Source organism: Leuciscus leuciscus, assembly GCF_965113295.1.
Source record: "Leuciscus leuciscus genome assembly, chromosome: 18".
NCBI lineage: Eukaryota > Metazoa > Chordata > Actinopteri > Cypriniformes > Leuciscidae > Leuciscus > Leuciscus leuciscus.
This window is the reverse complement of record NC_138742.1, coordinates 17792922-17819608: the sequence shown is the minus strand read 5'-3', so window position 1 is coordinate 17819608 and position 26687 is coordinate 17792922. Positions and strand designations below refer to the sequence as shown.

Below are 26687 nucleotides of genomic sequence, written 5' to 3'. Positions count from 1 at the left end.
CAATCCATAGAAACTAACTAGCAAACAGAACTATATATATATATATGTATATGTTTTGATGCATATTGAACAATTGTCAAGGAAAAACATTGTAGAGAAGGAAGAAGCAGAAACATAGCTGAAAAAAATGCTCTGCAGCACATTTTGTCCCAGTTTTTTAGGATCAGTTTTATATTTCACATCAGACTAAATCTAGATAATGTACATTTAGTTGCATCTGTAATTTAGACAGTATTCACCAAAATTCACACAGCTTGTAGGTATGAAGTAGTCCATCATGCACATCATTGTTCAATGGACAGTGTTTTATTTTTTTTCTGTACAATGAAAATGAAACTGAGTAACTGAGTAGAGAAGGACCTTGAGGGTTTGCCCTGCCGCTGATCCACAAACAGGAATTACCTCCTCATCTTTTATTTCTGCTGATTCATTTTGTTCCTCGCTGTCAACTTATGCAGTCTGCCTATCTCTCTGTTTCCTCCCATAGGTTCAACAGCTAATGAAAGCAGCTAGGAATGGCACGAAAGATGGACTGGAAAAGACCAAAATAGCCATGATGCGCAAAGTGTCCTTCCTGAGTAAAAAAGACTGTACAGGTTTGACTCTCATTTCCTCTTGTTCATTTCTGGTGTTTATTCTGACACCTGGAAGGATTCAGTACAGAAACAATACTAGAAACTAGATACCTCTTTGAATGTTTTGAATGCATGAATTATTCTGAGATAACAATTGGCATATATTATCACAGAGCTACAGAATAGTGTGTACATTAGAGGGACGAGTGAGCCAGTATGGCAGAAATTGGAATAGTCAGTGATGACAGTCTAAATGAGGAGTTTAACTGTGCTATACTGTGTCAATGTGCAGATGACACAGAGGATGATTCTGGATATCTGGATGTGACTGTATCTGAACTCAAACATCCACCACCTCAACTTTCTCCAATGCCAGAAGGACTCAGTGGCCAACAGGTGCGTGTTTGTGTTTGTACTTGTGTGTGAATCTGTCTGCATTCCTGTCAGTATCATACTAGCCCTGCTCATTTATGATATGGCCACATTCACACAGCAACAGAATATGGTTGTCAGTCCTGTATTTGATTCCTTAATTCAGTTATATTCTCACACAGTTCAGTTATTTACGGGAGTGACAACCACATTCTATAACCGAACTCGCACCCCTAAATTCAGGACTCAGCTTGGAAAAGCCAAGCTGTGTAAACGGAACCGTTACGTGTAATTTTTTGTAATTTTTTTATTTTTCCGGGACAACCGCATTTACTTACAGGCGTTCATACAGAACTGTGTTTGAACGGGACATTTTGAGACTCGCAGCTGGAAGTAAATGTGGTTGTCAATTCCCAAAACTGACAGTGTGAACGTAGCCATATTTACATACACTTACTACAGTGTACAGTATGTAAATGTGTAGGTCAGTAGCCTAAGTTTTTTTTTTTAAGTTGATGCTTTAATTCTGCAAGGATTCATTAAATTGATCCAAATTGACAGTGAAGACTTTTACATTGTTACAGAAATTCTGAAAAAAATTGGGGTTTCCACAAACATATTAAGCAGCACCACTGTTTTCAACATTGATAATAATAATAAATGTTTGTTGAGCAGCAAATCAGCATATTATAATGATTTCTGAAGGATCATGTGACACTGAATACTGCAGTAATAATGCTGAAAATTCAGCTTTGGTCACTGGAATAAATTACATTTTATAATATATTCAAATAGAAAACAGTTATTTTTAATTGTCATAATGTTTCACAATATTACTGTTTTATACTGCTTTGGTGAACACCATAGACTTTCAAAAACATTTAAAAAAAATCACACTGTTCCCAAACTTTTGAATTAAAGTATATTTTTACATAATTTATGTTACATATAAAGCTGCTGGTGTGCTGTCAGTTAGCCTAATATAATTGAAATGAGCATTTTGCATTTTGTTTTTGTATGTACAGATTGTCAGACGTCATATTCTTGGCTCTATCCTCCAGAGTGAAAGGCGCTACTTAGACTCACTCAAGAGGATCCTGCTGGTCAGTGACACAATCCTGACATCACATCTGAATATAATATTCCTTAATTTTCTCTATGAAGTGGAAAGGATGGCAAAAATAGGAATATAGCACAAAGGGGAAAATAATACTGTGTTAAAAAAGCTTAAAACTGCCTAAAGTGGTTTGCTGGTCTTAGACAGTTTAAGCTGGTTTGCCAGCTGGTTTGCCAGCTGGTCTCCAAGCCTGTCCAGCGGAAGGTGCCCAAAACCCATCTAAAACCATCAAAACTGACCATCCTAACTAACTTGGGCAGGATGATTTAAGCTTTTTTTTCAGCAGGTTGAAGACAAAAACAAAATATATATTGTATTATTGTAAATTGACAAAAATAGATGTGATTTGTTTTTATTAAAGGTGCTCTAAGCGATGTCACAAAAAGACAAAAAAAAATTGTCACATACAGCAAACATCTCCTCACTATCCGCTTGCTGCCTGTCCCCTGAACACACTGTAAAAAAACGCGGTCTCTGTAGACAGCCCAGGCTCCACAAACGGCAACAAAAACAAACTGGCCCAGCCTGGACCACGAAACATAACAAACAGTGTTCCAGCCTATAACCGACAAGAATGATTTGGGGGTGGGGGTTGGGGGATTAGTGCGTGTGCATATGAAGGGGGGTATGGGGAGTGGAGGAGAGAGAAGCATGAAGAGGGAAGTTAACTAGAGGAGAGATGTCCTAGACAACGACTAACGTTAGAATTATATTCTCTTGAATTTTGAAATGGCCGACACACGAACAAAGAGACGACGTTCCGATGAACAAATAGCAAAGAAGAGGGGAAAAGGAGAAGGAACGCTCGAAGTCCCGAATTTACATCAGAAAAGCACGGAAGGGAGGGGGAGGGGACGGGATGAGGGAGTTTTGTTTGACGATACTTCGAACGTCAATAAGAAGTGACGTCACCCAACATCGCTTACAGCACCTTTAAATTAATAGACACATCACAATCTGAATGTGAAAGAGACTCATACCTACCACCTGAATTGTATTTTAGGAATACAAGAAGCCTTTGATGGAGGCGGAGCCCCGGATCCTGAGCTTGAAGAAGATCCAGCCCATTTTTTATAGGCTGAAGGAGATCCTACAGTGTCACTCCATGTTTCAGATTGCTCTGGCCTCCCGTGTAGCAGAATGGGATAACACTGAGAAAATCGGAGATCTCTTTGTTGCTTCAGTATGTCTCCTGTTGTTCTACTATAACATTCAATTTGTGGTGTTTTTCACAGCTTCTGATTGTTTGTTCATAGATTTTTTTTTTGCTCTGGTAACAAAAAGTTGAGGATTTCTCTGCTTGAACTCTCATTTTGTCATACTTGTTTTCGATTTAAAAGACTGCACAATTGCATAGCATTGATCCAGCGGATTTGTACGGCCACAAATATGCCCTTTTGTATTCCACTCCACATTTTAAGATAAAGGTTTTTCCATGAATAAGCATTGTCATATCTGCGTGTGTAATGGTCTGTATTTATACCCTAAATTGACTCGTTTTTCTGTTGGTCTCTGTGATGAGGGATCTTTGTAGATGGAAAAACAGAACATCCTTTAGTCAGCAGTTCTATTTTAAGTGTGCAAATTTCCTCTGCATCACCCAGGCTCTGCCCTGCAGCTGAGCACATTATTTTTAAGACCGTTGGATCAGTAAAATTTAAAACAATCATGCAAATAGTCCCTTCATAACTATTGACAATAGAAATGCAAGCTCAGTGCACATTGTACGGTCACAGATCATTAGTACACAGATATTATATAATGTATAAATGTATATAATAATTACATGCTATATAAATGTAACAAATTATTATTATTATTATATTCTGTCTGAAATGTGGATTGTTATGTCCGCCACTGAGTTTATCAATGTCTTCATTCCAGTTTTCCAAGTCAATGGTGCTAGATGTGTACAGTGACTATGTCAACAACTTCACCAATGCTATGGCTCTTATCAAGAAAGCTTGTATGTCCAAGCCAGCATTCCTGGAGTTCCTCAAGGTAAACTTCTAAACCTGCCCCTAATTGTTAATTGTTTCTCCTCAGTGCTTATTATGTGCTGCTTGCTAACGCAGCATTACTATTGTTCATATTTAGGGTTAGGTTTCAAGTGATTTTAGACATAATAACATTGTTAGAGACATTATAACATTATAACATTTTGTGTTGTTCTGGGTTGTAGAAGAAGCAAGCTGCCAGTACAGACAGAATCACACTCTATGGCCTGATGGTCAAACCAATCCAACGCTTTCCTCAGTTCATACTCCTCCTGCAGGTTAGTCTCACACACACACACACACACACACACACACACACACACACACACACACACACACACACACACACACACACACACACACACAGTTAATGACCCTAATATGTTTAACTATTTAGAGAGTATTTTATGATGGTGGAATTTCCTCAGGCTTTTCTGTATGGGGAAGTGAAAGACAGATTGCTAGTAAAGCACATTAAATTTACACATAACATGTGCTTACTATCAAAACCATGATCTGATACTGCATAGCAAGTGCTCAAATATGTAAACCTAAACGTAGGGTGAAATCCCTCTTGTATGTTCTGATTACATGTATAAGACTCTATAATTTTTTTGTCATTAGCTCATTCTTATATGCAATGACTTCATTTGCATGTAGCCTCTGGGGTGCTGAGGCTGTTACCGCAGGCTGTTTTTCAGGGACATTTGAGTTCATATGAGGGCTGTTATATGTGTGTACTGTTGAAAATGTGCTGAAATGGCTAAACTGGAGAAATCACAGAAAGGTTGCCATAAAATCACATTAACAGTCCCTTTTATATCCGTAATCCGACATATTTCCAGTGAAGGTGGGACTTGATTTTATAGTAAATGTGGTCAGTTTTCATTTCATGTTCCTTTTAATGTGCACTATTGCATGTAAATGTTAACTAAGTAAAGTAAAAGTCTATGCTGGATTAACTGAATTTTTGTAGGTTTATTTCCCACATCACGTGGATCTTGTTCCCCTTGAGAAACATCTTTTGCTTGCAGGGGACTGAAGCGTTGGCTGAATGACAGATTAGGTAGTAATGACTGAATATATGCTGACGTATCTATGTGTGGTCCACAGGACATGCTGAAAAACACCCCTGTGGGGCATCAGGACAGGCTGCCGTTGCAGCTGGCCCTCACTGAGCTTGAGACTCTCGCCGAGAAGCTGAACGAGCAGAAACGGCTGGCCGAGCAGCTCGCAGAGATCCAACAACTTGCTCGTAGCATCGGTGACCGTAACCTTAGTAAGGTCAGAGACCACCGCACCTCAAACACACATGGGACACTTCAAAGTATTACCAACCCAAAAACACAATGATTTGGCTTTACAAGATCATTTGGCAGGCTGTGTGGAAGGACATGAGCTCTCAGTGTGATTGGACTGCTATTTCCACATTTCCTCTTTCTAGAAATAACTTAGACAAAGATCTTTTTCTTGCCAGCATGGGGAGTTGTCCATGAAAGTGATTTTAGTGGCCGCTAATTAAGACCCTATGATATCAAAGGAGTTTTGTGGCTTTCAGTTCATATCTGTTATCTTTGAGGTCATCTATCTGCTAGTATGGAGGAGCCCCTTCCTAATTCATAAAGACAACTATATTTTTCGTTTAGGAAGGCCCATGTTCTGCAATGTGTGAAAAATAGCAAGTGTGAAATTATAAAGACAACATGTTGTTTGCAAAATTAAACTGACTTTCATTGTTCTAAAGCCAAAAGAAAAAAATATGGAAATACTCTGCTTAACAGCATAACACCATATTTTTTGTGTATTTCTTTCTACCCACTATTACAGTGATGTTATTACATTATTACGGAAAAACTAAACACTTTTAAATTCAAATTTATTTGGATTGTATTTATAACATGTTGTTTGCGAAATTAAAGTGGCTTGTATACTGTCGTTGTTCTGAAGCCAAAAGAAGTTATTAATATATTATCATAAAATGATTACTCTGTATTGAGTTAACAACATATTTTTTTGCACATTTATTTCTACCCACTTTTTGAGTAAAGCTAAATTATAAACTTATTATATTTTTACACCCGGGGGGGGGGTGGACACCCTTCTGCATCCCTCTTGGGGTTTTCAATCACAGAATAAGTTAACTTTTAGCAAATGTATTCACTTAAAATTAAATTGGCAGTGCCGTTATAGGTAAATTAACTAATTCATTATGTAATTTTTTAATGTTAATAATTTTAATTAAGCTAGACTGATTTTATATATTACTAACAATATACATATTTAAAATATTAATTTAGATTATTTTAAGTCATCCTGTGGCCCTCTTGGAAGTTTGCTGAGGCCCCCAAGTGGGCCCGGAGCACTTGGTTGAGAACCACGGCACTAGACAGTTCCCACTTCCCTCAGCAGATGCATTGCACAAATATATCTCACATTCATATGAAAATAAGCAGTTTTTATAACCTCTAGATTTGTTAGACTGTGCAAGTGTTACATTCAAGGCTGTTAAAACGAGAATGAATTAAGAAGGAGATCAATCAAAAGACATTACTTCAAAGTCAAGAGTCTAAAGTGAAGAGCACAGACATACAGGTGATGCAAGTGTTCTGTCATGGTGTGGATGTATTCATTTACTTTTTAAAATGATTCTTTTTTTAAACAGCAGCTGAACTCTGATCAGAAGCAGTTGATTCTGTCTGAGACATTGATTGAGACCGTCTATGGTGAGAAGGGTCAAGTCCTCAAGTCTAAGGAGCGAAAAGTCTTCCTCCTGAATGATATGCTCGTCTGTGCAAACATCAATTCAAAGTAAGTACTCCTCTTCACATGTCCAGCAATGTGGACATCACAACTCTGTCCTTTCATGAGAGAGATTTAAGATCATTTAATTATGTTGCGTTATAATGAAAGAAATCGTTCACCCAAAAAGGAAAATTCTGTTGTCATTCACTCATCTTTATGCTGTTCAAACCTTGATTTATTCTGTGGAATAAAAAAAGAAGCTTAGTAAAACGTTCACTCTGCTTTTTTCTTCTTCATATAATCAAAGTGCATGGTGACCAAGGGCCATCAAGCTTCAAAATTGATGACAAAAAGTATCATAGTCATAGCAAAGTAGTCTATACAACGCTTTATTCCAAGTTATCTGAAGCTGTACGATAGCATGCTGTTGAGGAAAAGACAAATTTAAGTTGTTTTTCATTAAAAATGTTCTCTGACGACGCATCTTTCAAATCTCATTTATGTTCAAATCTGGCACGTCGAAACATATCACATCAGGTTTGACATCACTGGTTCTCATGTGTTTCGCAACCGATTGCAACGTGCCAGATTAAATATGTACATATGCAAATATTTAAATTGCACATGAGATTTGAGAGCTTTGGTGGAGGGAGTGAGGATTTTCTATGAATAATAATCTTCAATTAAAAGCTATTGTATGGCTTCAGAAGACATGTTATATAGAGGGTTTTAATGTACTTTTATGTAATTTTTGGAGGTCACCATTCACTCTCATTGTATGGAAAAGAGCAGCATGAACATCCTGCCTAGTATCTTTTGCGTTTGACAGAAGACATTTAAAATTACATGAGGGTGAGTAAATGATGTCAGATCTTTCATTTCTGGGTTAATTAGATATAAATTAATAAATGAGTAGAATTCAGTTACTTGCTCATAATTTTTTAATTAAAGGGTTAGTTCACCCAAAAATGAAAATTCTGTCAGTAATTACTCACCCTCATGTTGTTCCAACCCCGTAAGACTTTCGTTCATCTTCAGAACACAAATCTTCAGAATGTAGGCTCACTATTGGCCAGCATCACACGCATCACACACATGACCAGCGTCGGCCGATAATGAGCCTACGTTCTGACGTAGAACCCAGAAGCGCTGCACTGTTACACTACGTGAACTCACTCAGAGGCCCACATAATAGAAAATAGTTGAATAAAAAAAGCTTGTCGCTTGATAGACTTAAGGTTGAGCCACTGTAGTCACTTGGACTATTTTAATAATGTCTTTACTAACTTTTCTGGGATGGCAGATATCGATTACATAGAAGCCTATGAAGGAGTGAGCCAGCACTCAGATTTCATCAAAAATATCTTAATTTGTGTTCCGAAGATGAACCAAAGCCTTACTGGGTTGGAACAACATGGGGTGAGTGATTACTGACAGAATTTTTGGGTGAACTAACCCTTTAAGGCCATCTTCTTATTAACTCCCTCTTAACTGACACACAGATACATTGAAACGGGCATTGATAACATCTTTGAGGAGCCAAGGTAACATTGTCACATCTGGCAGGTTTTTTCATTAATGACCACTGGGTCATGCTGTTTTCAAAGACTTCGGATCAGAATGATTTTACACTGGCTTCAAAGTTCTCCTGCACTCCTCAATCTCATCGAGCTGTTCTCAGTGCAGATCATGCATAACAGAGGAATACATGAATAATAATTTCCTGAAATCACAGTAGGGGGTGTTAGGCTCTCTGGGAATCCTTCTGATCACAAAGCTCTAATTGCCCGTCTAATTCCTCGATCTCCGTCACCATCGTTCAGACGTCCTCTGATCACGCATTGTTTGTAATTGGGAGTTGGACTTTGTTTAGCGATCTTAAAGCAATTCTTTTGTGTTTAATCAGGGGCCCTCCAGATATCAGCAGCCTAGTCCCCATCGGTCCAAAATACGCAGTTAAATGGAGTGCCCCCCTGCTGCAAGTGCAAGTGGTGGAGGTGGGCCAGGAGACCCCCCAGCGTAAAGACAGCGTCTACCAGCACAGTGGAAGCAAGCGCCTGAGCTCCACCAACTCTCAAGGTTGGTATTTTTAAGTGTACTCCTTTCATGTGGTTAGAGGAGCATGGGAAAAATAACGAACTTGGCTTTTTGATGTAGTCTGTAAAGCTTGTTCATAGCAGTTTTTTCTATATTGTACAGACACATAATTGGTCCTACTACAGATTTATATATGTATGTGTGTATATACACTACTATTCAACATTTTGGAGTCGGTAAGATTTTCTTTTTTAAAGGAAATGAATACCTGTTTTTTAAATTAATATCCGATTTTTGAAAATTATGTTGTTGTTGGGTTTTTTTTCCACGGTTTCCAGCAGCACAACTGTTTTCAACATTGATAATAATAAGAAATGTTTTTCGTGCACCAAATCAGCATTTTAGAATGATTTCTGAAAGATCATGTTTGACTGAAGACTGGAGTAATGATGCTGAAAATTCAGCTTTTACATCACAGGAATAAATTACATTTAAAACAGGAAAATGTTATTTTAACTTAATAATTAATAAGTATAAATATTGGTAATAATATATATATATAGTAATATATTATATATTATATAGTACTTATATATAGTAATATATAATATATCATATAAATTGTAATATTTCACTGTATTTTTGATCAAATATATGCAGCCTTGGAGAGCATAAGAGACTTCTTTCAAAAACAACAAATTTGATCAACCATACATTTTTGAACTATAGTATTTGTGTGTGTACGTTTTAATATTTTAATGATTTAATTTGTATTATTTTGTTTTTGTATTGATTAAATTATATTTTAATTGTAATAAAATACACTTAAATTATGTATTACATCATTTGTAAGGAATATTACTTATAAAATAATAATAATATTATCTTTACCTACATGTAATATAAAGAACCAGTCAGTATTGACACTGTGGCTTCTTGGTTTGAGTTGAACAAGACTGAAGATGGTGGCTTACAGTTCAGTATGAGTCAGTGATTCAAACCTAAAGATTTATGTGCGTTTCATTAAAAGAACTGGCACAATAATGTAATAATTTATGAATTATAAAGGAATGGAAATGTGAATTAATTGGAGTACACTAGTTTGTATTTGCGGTATTATAGTGGAGCAGGAAACACTGTCACATAGTATTAATATTCAATCTCCTTATAAATTGTATAGATTTTGACTATTCTCTGACACTGGTAAAATAAATTCCAATTTTCCCACAGCTATGCTTGTGTTACCTTTGACAAATCACTCTCCCAGAACTAATATCAGTGCATATTCCTCCTGGTACATTCATCTTGCTCAGAAGACCTAAGGTTTCCTCAGAGCTCAATTTTAAACCCAGCTCATATTCTTCAGCAGGGATAATATACACTCACAGTCAGAAGACACTACAGAGGGTCTAATTCCCGGATAACATGAACCAAAAGTCCTTGGGTGACTTTTTTTTCTTCTTCTTCGTCTTCTTTTTTTTTTTGCATCAGAAACTTCAACTTTTTCTTTCCTGCTGTGTTGGAGCTTTCAGCCTGATACAAATACCGCACAGAATTACAATGTTAGTTGAGCGCAGCCTTTCCGCTGCAAGAATCTGCTGGAGGCGTATTGTTTCAGACCCAAAAGCTTTAATGTGAATATAATTACTGATTATCATGGAAATGTTATTTGTTCAGGAAAGCTGTTTCTGGGACCACCGCGGCTGTTCCATGAACTGCAGGAGTTACAGCATGATCTTTCTGTGGTAGAGGAAGTCACGTTGTTGGTGGGCACCCTGCAGGGATCATACCAGGTAAAATCCTCAATCATTACACTGTCGCACACCTGATCAATTTCTGGCTGTCAGCGGATGATTCCCTTCCTATTAGGGATGTGCAAAACATATTTTCATAGTTATCTGAATGACTAGTCGGTCTTGAAAGGACAGTTAATTTAAAAGTCTTAATTTACTCACCTTCATGTTGTGCATTATTTATTCTGTGGAACACAAAAGAAGATATTTTGAGAACAGTGTTTTGTTTTGTCCATACACTGAAAGTAATGGGGGTGTTCCATTGTCCCAGTGTTCCTCAACATGCTTTCTTTTGTGTTTCGCAAAAGATCGATGTGAGATGCAAAAGATGGCTAGAGATGTGAAAACGTGTACTATTTGGAACTTCTGTTTACCATACGAGTATATGAGTCATTTTTGGGTGAACTATCCATTTAAGGAAGCCCTTAGGCTTTTTATAGAGATGTCTCATCTAGACACCGATAAAATGCTGCTGAAGGGGTGTTCAAATAGAGGCATAGGCACGAAAAGCAGCATGAGATCAGCCTTAAATATTGCTTAAATAATGTATATTTCATAATCATTTATAGTTACAGATTTGTACTGTATTATTATTGTCATTCAATTCATGTTCCTTCCTACATTCAAAATTTCAAATTTAAAACATTTGTTTTGTAACATTATTTCAGAAAAAAATGTATTTGACTATTTTAGCTTTGTTAGTATAAGATAAGCTCTTCCACAGCCTTGTTTTCATTAACGAAAATGTAAATATTTAAAAACAAAATAATCAAATTTACATCTACCCAGACTGATATCCAAAGTTTACTGACAGCTATGTGAAATATATCTGCAACCTTTTATTGCACACATCTAGTCCACACAAAAAACGGATTATGTATACTAACAGAAACATTGCTCACAGCAGGCGATTTGAAGTCCGACGGTAATTGTCCTGAAACGTATTGTTGAAGACGGTGGATTTGTAACAAAAGCTTGGCGGTGCTGTCAAAGGGAAGAATTTAGAGACGCAACTTCTCTGAGAGAGTTTACCGTGCTCACAGTCTAGCAGCTTTCAGCATGCTAACACCCTCAATGAGATAGCCTTTATGAATAATGCACAATAAAGGTATTCATAATGTACGTTGTAATGCATTAAATCATTTCATAAATCCTTCCTTGTTACATCTGAAATTGGTTGTTTGTAATGTATTTTACTCTATAAAGGTGTAGCAATGTATTGTAATATATTTTAACTGGGGTAAAAATTATTCATGAGATCATACAATGCATTATGAGGCGCATTACAAGGCATAATTAATGCATTCAAAATACTTTTATAATGCATCATACATAAAGGCTTTAATTAAAGTGTTACCAAAGTTTCTTCTGTAAATCCATCCCTTTTAAAGCACGCCTGCTAAACATTTTGAAACTGCATTGTTGACCTCGCTATTTGAATAGCTCATTATAATAGCTATAATAATACCTATTCCTAGTCCCTGTGTGAGGCTCTTTCGCTCTCTAACCTCTCTCTGCGCTTATTGTGTTGTTAATGTCAAAAGCAGGGTGCTAATTGTGGTAACCGGTGCTTAGTCAGTCTGACAGCTGTCTCCTGTAAATGTGACTGTGTGCGTGTACAGAATCTCAACACTACGGTGGGACAGGACTGGTGCATGGCTCTTCAGAGGCTTATCCGCATCAAAGAGGACGAGATCCAGTGTGCCAACAAGTGCCGTCTACGGCTGATGGTTCCTGGGAAGCCTGACAAGTGAGTGTCGACTACCCACTGATGCCAGTGGGCACAGGTTACACAAAATAGAGCTGTGCATTAAATTCCCTTCAAATGTGGGCGGATGAGACAGTTACTCTAACTGAAAAGCATTCATCCATTTCATCACACTTGTACCAGAAGGATTTACATTTCTTAGATTTGGCTCTTTGGAGTTACTCTATCACTCAGCCAATAGACTTTTGTTGATCAAATGGAAGTTTAAATGGAAGGCTGAACTAAGAGCTTTTAAGACCTCTCACTCTAATGGACCATTAGGGTTTAAAAGCAGGGGTCTTCGGTCTTTTATGGGCCAAGGACCCCCTTGGTGGATAATGAGACAGGAACCCCGTGTTACACACATTACATTATAGTCCAGCATTATATTTATGTTGCTTTCAAATAAATGCCTTTCTTTTGAATATTTTATTCGTAAAAAAACCCCAGAATATTAAAGGACAAGTTCGGTATTTTACACTTAAAGCCCTGTTTTCAGATCGTTTCTGATGAAATACAATGGTTAAGATTGAAATTTGGACAAATGCTGCTGGCCCGAGAATTTTCGGTTTCTGTGGTAGCACCCCCCCACCTCCACAATGGTTGCATAGGTGCACTGGAATAATCCTTCCTAAAACGCATTAAACTTTCGTTTACAAAGACGTGAAACTCACCGAGTGGTCAGGGGTGTTCACTGATATGCTCACACAAAAATTGCTGCAAAAGATGCTTTCCAAAAGGTTTTATCGTAGTTTTTGTCCAACTCCATTGACTTGTATTGGATGAAAAACTACGATAAAACCTGTTGGAAAGCATCTTTTGCAGCAATTTTTGTGTGAGCATATCAGTGAACACCCCTGACCACTCGGTGAGTTTCACGTCTTTGTAAACGAAAGTTTAATGCGTTTTAGGAAGGATTATTCCAGTGCACCTATGCAACCATTGTGGAGGTGGGGGGGTGCTACCACAGAAACCGAAAATTCTCAGGCCAGCAGCATTTGTCCAAATTTCAATCTTAACCATTGTATTTCATCAGAAACGATCTGAAAACAGGGCTTTAAGAGTAAAATACCGAACTTGTCCTTTAATAAATGTTTCTTGTGCACTAAATCAGCAAATTGAATGATTTCTGAAGGATCATGTGACATTGAAGACTGGAGTAATGATGCTGAAAATTCAGCTTTGCCATCTCAGGAATAAATTAAATTTTTAAATGCATAATTATTTTTCTTTAAAGTATTTTAAATTGTAGTAATATTATACTATATTACTGTTTTTATTCAAGTAAATGCAGCATAGTCATTACATTACTTTTAAACACCATAGCGTGGGAAGCACAATGAAAGCTTTGGGTGAAATTAACTAAATATTGTTTAATGCAGAAAACATATTATTTTGAGATCAAACAGTAATTGCCGGACCCCCTGCCGTACCGCTGTGGACCCCCCGTTGAAGACCCCTGCTTTAAGCTGAATTGTGTCTTTTGTTGTTGCCTTACTTTTTTCCCTTTTAGCAGAACCAAACTCTTTTGACTCTTGGAACAAATACAGCTGTACAATTTTAGTCATGCGAGGAGCTGAAAGAGGCTTTGTTTCACTTGGATTTTGATTGTGTTAAATCCCTCTTGGATTTTCACAGTTTGTGCATGCGTGTGTGTGTGTGTGTGTGTGTGTGTGTGTGTATCTCTTGACAGGTCTGGCCGTCCAGTCAGTTTCACCGTGGTCTTAGGTACGCCCAGTCCAATTAGCAAAATCTCCTGGGTCAATCGCCTGCATCTGGCCAAAATCGCCCTGAGTAAGTGTGGCCTCTCACACATGAGTAACAGGTTTTTGACATGAATCTTTCACTTATCATTTTCATGGGTTCATTCTCTTGTATAAATGTTCTAGTTTTTAGCTTTCAGTTTCAGTGACAGTATTGTGCCTCTGGCTAAGCTTATTACCGTATGTGTAGGAGAAGAGAACTTGCCTGGATGGGTGTGTGTAGAGGATGATGAAAAGACTAAGCCTCCGTTCTGGTGCCCGTTACTGGCCTGCCGGGTGCCTGTGTTTGCCCCAAAAGTGCAAGATCTGAAGGTAAGTGAGAGATATCCAACCACTCCAACAGATTTAGCATTTGTGTATACTTAGTAAAGAACACAGAGTTGAAACAAACTATCCAGCTACACACAGAAGTCACATTATGTCGTTGTTTTTTTGTCATTTTGTCACTTTTTGCCTGAAAAATTAAAGTTCTGTCATCATTTACTCACCCTCATGTTTTGTAAGTGATACAAAGTGGTGAAAAGTCTGACTTGTGCTGTTCTACTTATAGAAAAGAAAAAATTTGATCTCAACTGTTTCTCTTAGACAAGATGTTTTCAAGGGGATGCTGGGGGTCTGCAGATATTAAGCATTTATTGTTTATTCATTCTTTAACACACTTTTTTTTTTTACTATTTATTTATTAATATGTGTCATATATAAATATATTTAATATAATATATTAGATTTAATTCATAAGGTATATGTTTCATGTTTTTAGAATATATTAAAATATATAAATTTATTTATACATCTAATAATATTACTGTAATAATAGATAGAAACATACACAGTCAACTTGATTAAAACATAAATATTCCATATAATATTTAATAATTGGCTTTGGATTTTAGTACAGACGGGTTTTTTATCTAATTTATTTTGAAAGCAAATGTCATCTTTATCATAATATTGATATAATATTTAATAACTTCTCTCACAGAGAAAACAATTTTCTTAGTAATGGGTCTTTGCACATGAAAATGTAAAGCTGTTTTTCTATTTTAGAAAGGGGGTCCCTCTCAAGTTTGAAAACCCCTATCTTAGACAGCAATGAGATTATAAAATCTTCTCAGATTTTTCTGGAAAATACCTTAGATTTCTATAAGAACTCTACTTCTTGTACTGTATTGCAACAATAGTCTCGTTTGTATCTGTTTATTTATCTACAACATTATAGAAGTTAATATTGAAATGACCCTTATCTGCAAACTCCTGAAAGAGCAACCACATGAGCAATGTTTTTCCTGTATGACTTTCCTTTGGGTAGTCAGCGTTTGATCTAAGACGTTCTCGGATTAACATTCAGACATTCATTGGTATGCATGCGGAAGTCTGTAATTGACTGCTTACTGCTTGACCAACACAGTCATATCAGTACTGCACACCATGGAGAACTGGCAATCTTACATAGTATTTGCAATCAGACAGGGTGTCTGAACCAAACACATGTTGCCTTACATTTACATAGAGCTTTGATCTTTTATTTTATACGCCATTCCTTTTCTACACCTCCAGGTCTGTGTGCAACTTCACAACATCTAGTTGGTGCTTTTAATCCACAGGACTTCACATTTTTTAACCAAGACCTTCTGCCAGTCTAGTTTTAATTATCTTTATTGGTTCTGTTCTCCCATTAGCCTTTATAGTACTGTTATGATTGGTCATAGAACTACCATTGTGTTGAGGTTAGTATCTCAATATTCATTCTCAGTGAGTGGCTTGTTGATTTCTACAGTGTATTCAACATAGTTTTTGAATTTTGAGTTTTGGATTTGCCTCTAAGATACTGTTGTAACATATGAGGATGACTTGTGATATTATTAAAAGCATCTGTAAGAACGTGAAAGCTCCAAACCATCAGCAATGTTTTACACTGGATGCCATCATGTTTCAGGAAAAAGTGTGTTTATAAATGTTTGAATTTCCAACATACGTAGCTATATAATCATTTCCAGCTTAGCTTCTTTTTAAGAAGATTTTGTACATTTCTTTTTGTAAAGTAGACAAACAATGTAAGGATAACTTGCAATGGCACGAATGTAATATAGTACAATATATTTTACCAACACTCATCAGTATAGTTTATGGCCACGTCTTCTCATTGTCCACAAAATATGGGTTTGGGTTTAAATGCTTCTGGTTCATTAGCTCTGTCTACCTGACAGCTATGAAAAGATTTTTTTTTGTGGCTCAAATGTCTTCCCAAATCCCTAATGTCCCATAGCAAATGTGTTCCATAGGAAGCAATATAACAAATGCTTCACAGCTCATTTGCTGCCGCTGAATATGCTTTACTATTCTGAAGGAGTGATGCAATCATCCTTTAATGATTTCTTTCCATACCGCTATCAAGTCTGGATGTGTGGCTGATGCGTCTTCTGGCTGCTTTGGGTGTCGCTCTTATAAACCTCACATTCTGATCCTGATCCTGCACCTGATGTTTTTGATGTCTTCTGACGGCGGATGTTCTTTTTGCCTCACATGTGTACTACTTTGAAGTTATAAGTTTGCAGCCTTAGGACCCATTGTTCATTGCTGGCAGAGGGTTTAGATTAAGGACTAAATATAGTCCCTTGTATTTTAGTATGTGATCAAATCAAACTTTCTCCCACAAGCTAACTCTTCACTTTCTCTATGATTACATTTGCATTCAGCTTGCGTTTCAGCTAGCGTGTATACATCTTCCCTCTTTGGTACTGAACAAACACTCGTCTTAACCTTCGGAACATGCATCTGCTTTCATCTGCATTCTGTCATCATCCTTTTTGAAGTACACTCCAGTGCCAGCCTTGCCCAAAATGAGTTTGAATATGTTGCTGTACTGTAGCTCACAAGTCCCTAGAAGAAATGTCTTCATAGCTCACGCACTCTCTGCGGTTGATTTGATTCCTTGCTTTGCCTCCATGATATTCAATATACTCACTTATCCAAATATAATATTTGGATTGGAAGTGTAGTAATGAAATATTCTCATTTAAGTATGCGACTGATCTATTCTTACAGTTACAGATTATTGGAAAATAAAAAATCTGCATCGGTTCTTGATTAGATGTTGAGATGTGGCCGTTGCACTCAAAAGTGGAGGCGAATGTGAGCTTGCAGGGGCGAGATTTTGCATTTAAAAAAATAGTGCATTTTTGTTTCATGCTGACCTAAATTTCAATGGCATTGCTTGGCTGGTGCATGAAGCTCTAGAAGTATGTGATTTGCATACTGCCATCTTTGCTCATGGGCACTGTGTGTGTGTGAGTCAAGTCAAGTCAAGTCAAGTATATTTGTATATATTTGTATATTTGTATAGCAACAGTGGCAAGGAACCGAAAAATTCCATAAAGGGACCTAATGGTGTCCTAAAACTCCATCAGGTGACCTAATGGAGAAAAAAAACCTTGGGAGAACCCAGGCTCAGTCGGGGGCCAGTTCTCCTCTGGCATTTATGAGCTAGAGGCCGGATTGTAGTTTGAACTGTAAGATTATATGAATGCCTGGCAATGTGTGTGTGTGTGTTACGTCGACGTGAAGACTCACCAAGGCAAGCATTGTTACAAATATCTGTGTGAATTTGACCATTTAGGCGCTCAACCAAAGACAGAGGCTCCTTTGCTTGTCTGGAAAGCAGAAAGCATCCTATCAGTAGAGGATTTAGTTCTCTTTCGTGGCTTATTGCGCTTTTAATATTTATTTTTGATAAATATCAAGCACATACCACTCTTTACTTTCTCCAGAATCCATGTTTCTTTATTACTACTAACTAACTGCACGGATTATACGGACATATGCAACACATTTATAGGACATAAAAGGTCTCTGCAGCAAAAGTGAAAGTAACCGGTGAAATGTTTCGAAATGTCTCTCGGAAAAGCAGAGCACCAGTTTTACTTTTCCCTGCTGTTCTAAAAATCTTTCTTTTCACCGAAGCCACTAACAAGCTACGCATAGCTGCTTGAATCTTAGTGCAGGAGCTCTAGTTTACCATTAAAACGTGGTTTGCTGTTGATTGCTGTCATGGCACTCACGACTTTGGCCGGTACAACTTGAAATATATTATTATTCTACATTTTTCATTAACTCCGGTGTCCTGATCAGCAAAGAAATTGTAATTGGCTGCTTTCTTGCTTTTTCTGCAGAAAGCTGATCTCTAGTGATGTGTCTATTTTTTTATTGATACATTTTTGGTAAAGGGTGAGAGACCTGGAAAGCCATGTGATTTTTGTCAAAGAACAAAGAACATGTATGGCTCATGAGCCATAGGTTCCCGACCGCTACACCATTTACCTTCAGAGGCTAATTGGACCATGCTAACAAACCCTGACGTCTTGCTTGCACAGTTTTCTCCCAGTGCGCGAAAAGAAAAGTTTTGAGCAAGCCAATTAAATTATTGTTGAATAATGGGTAAGATCCTTAAATTTCAAGAAAAGTCAAAACCGAAGTTGAAGAGAATTTCTTGTCTTCATCACATGAGAAGCTTCTAGAGACCATATAAATGGAAGAATCTGTGTTTATATTTGTGTACACAAATTGATGTGACAGAATATATCTGAAGAAGTTCTTAAATATTACCTCTATAAAAAACCTGCCCTAAAAACTTTTTTGTGGGAAATGTTTGATGGTAAAAAGAGTGTGGGGGGAAATACCTTCGTTACTGCAGATTAAAAGCGAGGCAGATCTGTGGCTTCTAGAGAAGATGCAGGAATAGACAAGCGGATGCTTATGTGATGTGAAGTTTAGTCTGTGTTTAGGATGAACACCCATGAGACAAATGTGGCTGTGTCTAAACTCTGTCTTCTCATATAACACCTATCCACCCCCATATTATCAGTCAAAAAAAAAAAAGTAACAATGAGCTCTGAGATCGAAAGCTGGAACGAGGACAATAAAAATCTGTCATCAGGTCATTAGGAGTCTTCTGTTTTAAAGGATGTTTTTCTGAAATGTTACAGTAAGATGCAGCAGCACAACATTTTTAGCACATTCTAAAGGAAAATGACAAGCCTGACACAGAACCTTGTATAAATAATTCCAGTGGGCTAATTCATGTACATATTAAATATTCTGCCTGTTTTTTCCATGGAGGGGAAAATGTGAATAAAAGCCTTGGCCCCAGTAGATTGCTTAAGATGAAAAGGGGCTCCGTTCCCACTGTGCATATCCAGGAAGAGCGAGTTTGCAGCAAGTTTTGCACATCAGAGTGCTGAGCATCAGGCTCACAGCAGGAGAGGGACAGCAGCAGCCTGCGATTCCCACGCAAGATCCTCCTCAAACACAATAAGGTCTGTTTCATCTAAACAGGTCATCCTCTTACTATGGAAATGTGCTATATAGGCTAATGTGTCACGACAATGTAATGGGTTCTCATTACATTAAAGATAAAACCTGCTCAGTCCGCCATTTCAATTAGTGTTGTTGTGTTGCTTGCTGGTCCTTTAGTGAACTCTGTAAAAAGTAATCAGTTGACTTAACTTAAAAAAAAGTGAGGAAACCCATTCCCTTAAAATTAAGTAAATAAACCTCATGGGTAATGGAAAAAATTAAGTTATTTAAGTGAACGCTGTAAAAAGTAATCAGTTGACTTAACTTAAAAAAAAGTGAGGAAACCCGTTCCCTTAAAATTAAGTAAATAAACCTCATGGGTAATGGAAAAAAATTAAGTTATTTAAACATGACAATTTAACATGAACTTAATATTACAATAATATTTTTAAACCCTACAAGTAATAAAAAGGGAAAACTTCATAAAATGTCTATACTTGAATGCCATAGCTGAGGATAAATCTGTTTATCTTATGGAAAGTTTGAAACACAATAACAGAACATGACTTGAGTGTGTGATAATGATTTCAAGCTAAAAACTGTAATTATGGTCTATTCAAGCTGATAAAAAAAAGGTGCTTACAAACACCACCAATTACTAGAGCTTTCAAGCTTCAAAAAGCATTGTGAAAGTACCAGGTAAGTGGTCCAAATGGCTCAATTATTATTTTAAAAGTATTACTTTAATAGCAACCCAGAAACTAGTTACATTTTTCTGTATTTTGTGTCATTTTACACTTAATTGGATACGCCATTATATTTACTGGAAGGATCTTGACATGACATGACAATACATTCATTACATACAGGCACAAAAGCCTTCACTGGGGTGGTACCCTTTCAACAGGTACACCTTTGTACATATGTGTGCATATTAGTACCTAAAAAGATACATATTGGTACCAAAAGTGTACAGTGTATCAGTACCTAAATGGTACATATTATAACCCTTTGAAAGGGTCAAATGACAGCTTTTGAACAATTTATTTTCTGAGAGTGTACCATTATGAAACAAAACCCAAACTCTTAAAACCTGTGTTGTATACTTCTCATGAGCTGTAATTACAAGGAGCTATTATAATAATAATAAATTACTGTCTACAACATGTGCTGATTGATGCGTTGTCTTGCTGTGTAAACAGTGTACTTTTAATTAATAATAACACAGTGTTGGCAGGGGTGGGTTTGTCACTAGACATATGGGCCGTTGATGATTAAACCTGGAATAATAGCTTGTCTGGCTTGTGCATAAATTATATGTGAATGGCAATGGGTGTTTAATAACCTTATGTCTGTCTAATTTGAGCCAAAACACCCTGCAGTCAATTAACTTATTTTACTTCTCTTTTCAAGCCAAGTGCTGGCTGTGGTCACCAGCCCTTTTAGATATGCAGCAACTCAGCATGTATCAGAGTCGCCTCAGCTGCCAAAACATGGACAAAAACGTAACAATCATGCTTTTCGTAGTCTAAAATGAATTGGAAGAATCTGAAATCCCTTTCATATCACTTTCTGAAACTGAGGGGAAAATCAAAAGATGTGCATCATATTTATCATGCCCTATTTAAAGCCTTCAATCCCAAAAAAAATAATAATTCTGTCCTCTAGTTTAGATAATCCTTTGGCTCTGAGTTGGCTTTTTGAACATGCAAAAAACAGTCTTTCTTTGATCCCACTGTTGCAGTACTCTAATGATCATGTTTTTGAACAGAATGTGCATTCAACAGGATATAAAAAAGAAAAAGAAAAGTCTTGACATGAGAATATTTTCCTTCAAGACAGTTCAGTTTACTTAGCGGCCATCTTGGTAACATCCCCAAGCAGCGATGTCAGTAACAGGCTTGCAAGAACAGCTATATGAATGATGTAAAAACAAAATTTGTCAGGGTTGCTGACATCTCTCTGAGCGCAAGCTTAAGTTCTGTGAGTGACAGAATGCCATTTTTATTATTATCAAATATTCCTGTTATCAAAAGCACGCCATTCTTAATGCTTGCCTTCATGAAATCGAGCCTCAAGATGCTTACTTTGAGGGTAAACAGAATAATATCCTACCTTTTTTGTTGACCGGCACAATATTTTGCTGATCTCATTAGATTTGTCAGCAACCCTGACAAATTTTGTGTTTTTCATCATTCATGTTGCTGTTCTTGCAAGTCTATTACTGACATCGCTGCTTGGGAATGTTACCAAGATGGCCGCTAAGTGAACTGAATTGTCTTGAAGGAATATTCTCATGTCAAGACTTTTTCTTTTTTTATATCCTGTTGAATGCACATTTTGTTCAAAAACATATATATATATATATATATATATATATATATATATATAAATTGTTTCATTAAAAAAAATGTCTCTCTCTCTCTCTCTCTCTCTCTCTCTCTCTCTCTCTATATATATATATATATATATATACACACCAGTCAAAAGTTTTGAATCGGTAAGATTTTTTATGTTTTTAAATGTCTGTTCTACTTACCAAGGCTGCATTTATTTGATTAAAAATACAACAACAAAAAACTGTAATATTGTTAAATATTATGAGAATTTAATGCAATGACAATATTCAATTTTAAATATATTTTTTATTAACATTGATAATAATAAGAAATGTAAATGTCATCATATTAGAATGGTTTCTGAAGGATCATCATGTGACACTGAAGACTGGAGAAATGATTCTGACAATCCATCTTTGATCACAGGAATAAATTACACTTTACAATATATTTGCATATAAAACAGCTGTTTTAAATTGTAATAATATTTCACAATATGACTCTGTTTTTTGTGTGTGTATTTTTAAATGCATAGCTTTGGTGAGCAGAATAGACTTCTTTTAAAAACATTAGAAATCTTACTCCAAAACGTATGACGGGTACTGGATCCAAAACTTTTGACTGGTACTGTATGTATCATTTAAATGATTTTTTTTTAGTATTGCAATTGAACTGTTTTAATGCTGATTTTCAAAAGTGATCTCTTTATCTTGTTTTTTTGCAGTTGCAGGCTGCCCTATATAACCCTGTCCACTGTGCACTTCTTGGTTTTTCTGCCGCCAGCACATCCTTGCCTCAGGGCTACCTCTGGGTAGGTACATTTTTTCACAATGACAACATCTTTTCTTCTTTATAAATCAATCTGCCCACTGGTGCTGGAATATCATACTACAGTATCTCTGTACATCTCAGATGATGCACCTGGGGGTCCCTCACCTCATCTTTGACACAAACATTTGAATAGTCTACCTCTGACCAGGGCTGTCATCAGTACGGTACAAGAGAGAACATCCTAAGCTCCCCATTTAAACACACTGACAATATGCACATTTCACAGACCTCCAGTTTTATCACACTTAACTAAAGTAGTCATTTGGCATATGTTTTTTTTATTTGTTTTTATTCACTTACACTACAGTATACTTGCTCAAAGGCACAATGGAAATAGCACATGGACTATTCCTTGCAGGGTTTGAACCTTTTAGCATTTTATGTACTATTGCACATTAAGCAAATTTTGCCTCGGCAATGCACAGTATTCAGTTATATTTTAGAAATATCGCGCAAGGTAGAGTGCCGTTGTTCTGAATACTCATTACACTTTACAGTGTAAGTAAAATTAATTAGATATTGTATATTATTTGGTAGTAAAACGTAAAGTGTGGCAAATATTATTAGTACAGAGATGAGGATGTGTATTTTGTAAAACATTTGCAACTGCTTTTAATCACTTAATTAGATTAATTACACTTAATTACTAATTTGTACTGTCTGTTAAATAGGCACTACTGAACAGACAATTAGAAGTTTATTTTAATGTGCAAATAACGTCTAAGTAAACTTGCATTTTTACATCACTATGCTATTAGTGTGTCCAATTTGGGAATCAAAAGTTCTATGCACACTTGCTGTCTTCACGCCCACTTGAACACTTGGGTCAAATTGAACAAAGAAAAGTGATCAAGTGCAAAGACCGCAAGTGTGGGTATTGGGACAGGTCCACAATCACTTGTTTTGTTCCTGAATAAATTGGTCAGTTGAATCAGTTGAATGAATGATTCAATGACTCATTCATCATAACAGTGTAACATGCAGGAGTCATATAAAAATGGAGACAAACAGTGAAAAGTCTCTTGTATAATTTCCACTAAAAAGTTTCGAGGCCATGAACCAGTTCAAATCTGACTGAATCACAACTCCTACATGGAATTTTACTTTTATGTGATCGTAGCAGGAGCTCCTCAAAAAAACACTGTTAGAATAGTTTGATCGACATTTAAAAGAAAAGGGAAGCAGTATTAAAAGTTTCTCGAAAGGCAGCTCGAGAAACAAACATCAAGTATTCCACATCAAAAGACATTCTATAAATCATTTATCTCGTGGCTGTGCTTCCACGTTTATTTTCTTCCATCTTTTTTTGCCTGCAGCCTCTCTGAGGGCCATGTCATTGAGTTCAGGCACTGGATGTCCTCCTTCTCATGTTTGTTTTCTTTTTGTTGTCTCTTCGACTGCACAGGTGGCTAGTGGGGGTGACGACTCTCATGGGCAGGTGGAGATTTTCTCCCTTAACCGACCCACTCCACGATCCGTCAAGAGTTTCTCTCTAGGATCCCCGGTGCTTTGTCTGGATTATATCCCAGAGCCCAGCTCTGATGAAGAACTAGAGACACAGACCTCTGAAGTTCTTTCCAAGATCGGCAACACCATCTGTGTAGGATTATTGGATGGCAAGTGAGTCTTTTTGAATACGTACCTGTACGGTCTGGAGTCATTACCTTGCTAATTTTATGCAGAAAGTCAGAATTAATAACTTTTTTTCCCTGGGAAAGGCTTGTAATATTGTGTGTGTGTGTGTTTTTCAAGCATTCTGGTTTATGGAAGTGTGGACACCGCTGCTCAGTGTCTGCTAACATTCTGTAACCCTGAGGGCTGCCCGGTTCTGTGCCTGAAACACTCTGCCAACTTTCTGTTCGCTGGACTAAGTAATGGAAAAGTTGCCATTTACAACAGAAAGAGTGAAGGTATAATAATTTTATAGTGTAATTTTCAGTGTAAATAGAAATTAAAGGGATTCAGTCTCATGTCGTTTCAAAACTGTATGACTTTCTTTTTCTGTTTTGAGCAACAACAAAAAAGATCTGGAAGTGAATGGTCACCAAAACTGTTTGGTTACCAACATTCTTCAAAATATCTTCTTTTGTGTTCTCCAAAAGAAATAGTCACACAGGTTTGAAACGACATGTATAAATTCATTTTTGTGTGAACTACCCCTTTAATAAAATCTACAATGTTACATTTGATAAATTAAATTCTTTTTTCATTTACTTTGGATTTACATTTGCAGGAAACAATATGTGAGCTCTTGGATCTAATCTTCAACAAAAGACAAACGCAATCTGCTTAAACAAATAACACACAAGCAATGATGCATTTGCATGTTTTTATTGGGCACACCATGTAACCATTCACAGGGCAGGGTGGGAAAAAGTGTTTCCTCTGTACAAAATCATTTCAGTTCAGCAATATTCTTGGGATGTCTGGTGTGAATCACTCACTTGAGGTCATGCCAAAGCATCTCAGTCAGGTGAAGGTCAGGACTGAGCCACATCAGATGGTGTATTTTGTATATGATTTAGTCCTGTGCTTGAAATGGTTGTCCTGTTGAATCTCTCGACTTCTGAGTTCCAGTTGGCGAACAGATGACCTTACATCCTCCTGCAAAATGACCTGATAAACCTGGGAAGTGATTTTTCTGTCAATGATAGTAAGCTGTGGAGATCCCGAGGCTGCAAAGCCCCATGATGTCCCTCCATCCCAGTTTTTCTTAAGAGCTGCTAACTACTTTCAAACACCTTGGGCTTCATCTGTGCACATAATATTTTGCAAGTAGGGCTGGCAAAACATCCAGGTGCTAAAAAAAAAAAAAATCATATGCTACACTTCCATTGCCCAGACTCTAAATTTTGGGATTCCAAATTAGCCAACACACTCTCATGGTAATTCGTAACTATTTTACGTTTTGGCAAAATGGTGGCTAATTTGTACAATCTCATTTTACACCTTTTTATACCAGTTACACTCGATGGGTGGACCTTCAAGCAATGCAGTACAAATCTTACATCGTACACATTTATACAAAATCTTTACCTTGTAAAATAGTTGGGGTTGGGGTTATTAACAAATAAAAATGTTAAAAGGATAGTTCATCCAACAACTTAAATTTTGTCATTTACTCACCCTCATGTCATTACAAACTTGTATGACAAAAGATGTATTTTTTTCCATATAATTAGAGCCGATGGGGTCCAGTTTGTTTAGAACTCTAGGTGAAAGGTTCACATATTTTTTCCTGCAACTGTAATTAATATGCTTAATATTCTCTCTGAATCTACTGTTACATTGTAAAAGATGTATAAATATTAGCCATTTCCAGTAGCAGCTCTAAATCCAGCATGCATTTTGCGGTTACAGAGGGGTTGTGGGATCCAGATTCCTGCAGACATGTGGTTATTGGATGTGCGCCCGTCCTCAAACTCCTCCGAATAGACGAGTATGTGTGGGCCAGCTGTGCCAACCAGGTCTCTGTGATTGAGGGCTCCTCTCTCAAGACTCAGGTATACACCCACATGTGATTGACATTAAATAATTCTCCTCTGAGAAATGTGTTGAATGGTATTCCACCACCTTCCCATTGAAGACGCAGTGCTTTTCATTAGACCGTACGAGTCTTAAGAGTGAACTGTCACGTCACCTATCTAAGCTCGAGATCTGTTCTGTAACAAAGGTTGGTTTAGGAAATCTTGAAATGATTCTTTTATTTCAAAGTTTTACATTTCATTTCTCTGTTAGGCGGCTTCCCGTGCTAGATGCATTATGAGAGAGCATCTTAACCCACACATAAAAGGTATCCTCCCTGTAGAAGCCCAACAGCATGTTAGGGTGCTAGCCTTTGATCACTTCTGACAGCTGAGCCAACCTCTCTATTTTGCCGCAAGGAGTGCACCCTCCCTCTGCCTTCCTGATGCTTAATATCAGGATTAAATTCAGCTTTGGAAGTTCAGTTCAACCGGAAGATAAGATGTGGGTACTCATATGGACACGTCAGCCTGTTTACATTTGCGAGTCAATAGTTGTTTGCACCAGAGAGGAAGCATCTGTGAATATCTGTTGTAAAACAGAGCGAAGGTACAGGA

At 37.0% G+C, this 26687-nt stretch overlaps 1 protein-coding gene across 10 annotated transcripts in view; it reads left to right on the top strand.

Moving 5' to 3' along the window:
• The window catches only part of arhgef10lb (Rho guanine nucleotide exchange factor (GEF) 10-like b), a 47329-nt gene that overhangs the window by 17465 nt on the left and 3177 nt on the right, over positions 1 to 26687 (top strand). For 6 of the 10 annotated variants that reach the window (XM_082145476.1, XM_082145475.1, XM_082145474.1 and 3 more), the window contains 18 exons: positions 488 to 596; positions 868 to 971; positions 1973 to 2050; positions 3068 to 3247; positions 3949 to 4065; positions 4247 to 4339; positions 5175 to 5345; positions 6724 to 6869; positions 8306 to 8347; positions 8710 to 8882; positions 10518 to 10633; positions 12256 to 12383; positions 14074 to 14174; positions 14334 to 14455; positions 22499 to 22585; positions 24011 to 24225; positions 24358 to 24515; positions 25966 to 26108. In XM_082145476.1, the coding sequence (XP_082001602.1) occupies positions 488 to 596; positions 868 to 971; positions 1973 to 2050; positions 3068 to 3247; positions 3949 to 4065; positions 4247 to 4339; positions 5175 to 5345; positions 6724 to 6869; positions 8306 to 8347; positions 8710 to 8882; positions 10518 to 10633; positions 12256 to 12383; positions 14074 to 14174; positions 14334 to 14455; positions 22499 to 22585; positions 24011 to 24225; positions 24358 to 24515; positions 25966 to 26108 (2283 nt within the window). The remainder of the gene's footprint in view (positions 1 to 487; positions 597 to 867; positions 972 to 1972; positions 2051 to 3067; positions 3248 to 3948; positions 4066 to 4246; positions 4340 to 5174; positions 5346 to 6723; positions 6870 to 8305; positions 8348 to 8709; positions 8883 to 10517; positions 10634 to 12255; positions 12384 to 14073; positions 14175 to 14333; positions 14456 to 22498; positions 22586 to 24010; positions 24226 to 24357; positions 24516 to 25965; positions 26109 to 26687) is intronic. The other 4 variants (XM_082145468.1, XM_082145472.1, XM_082145469.1 and 1 more) reach the window with 3 other exon arrangements.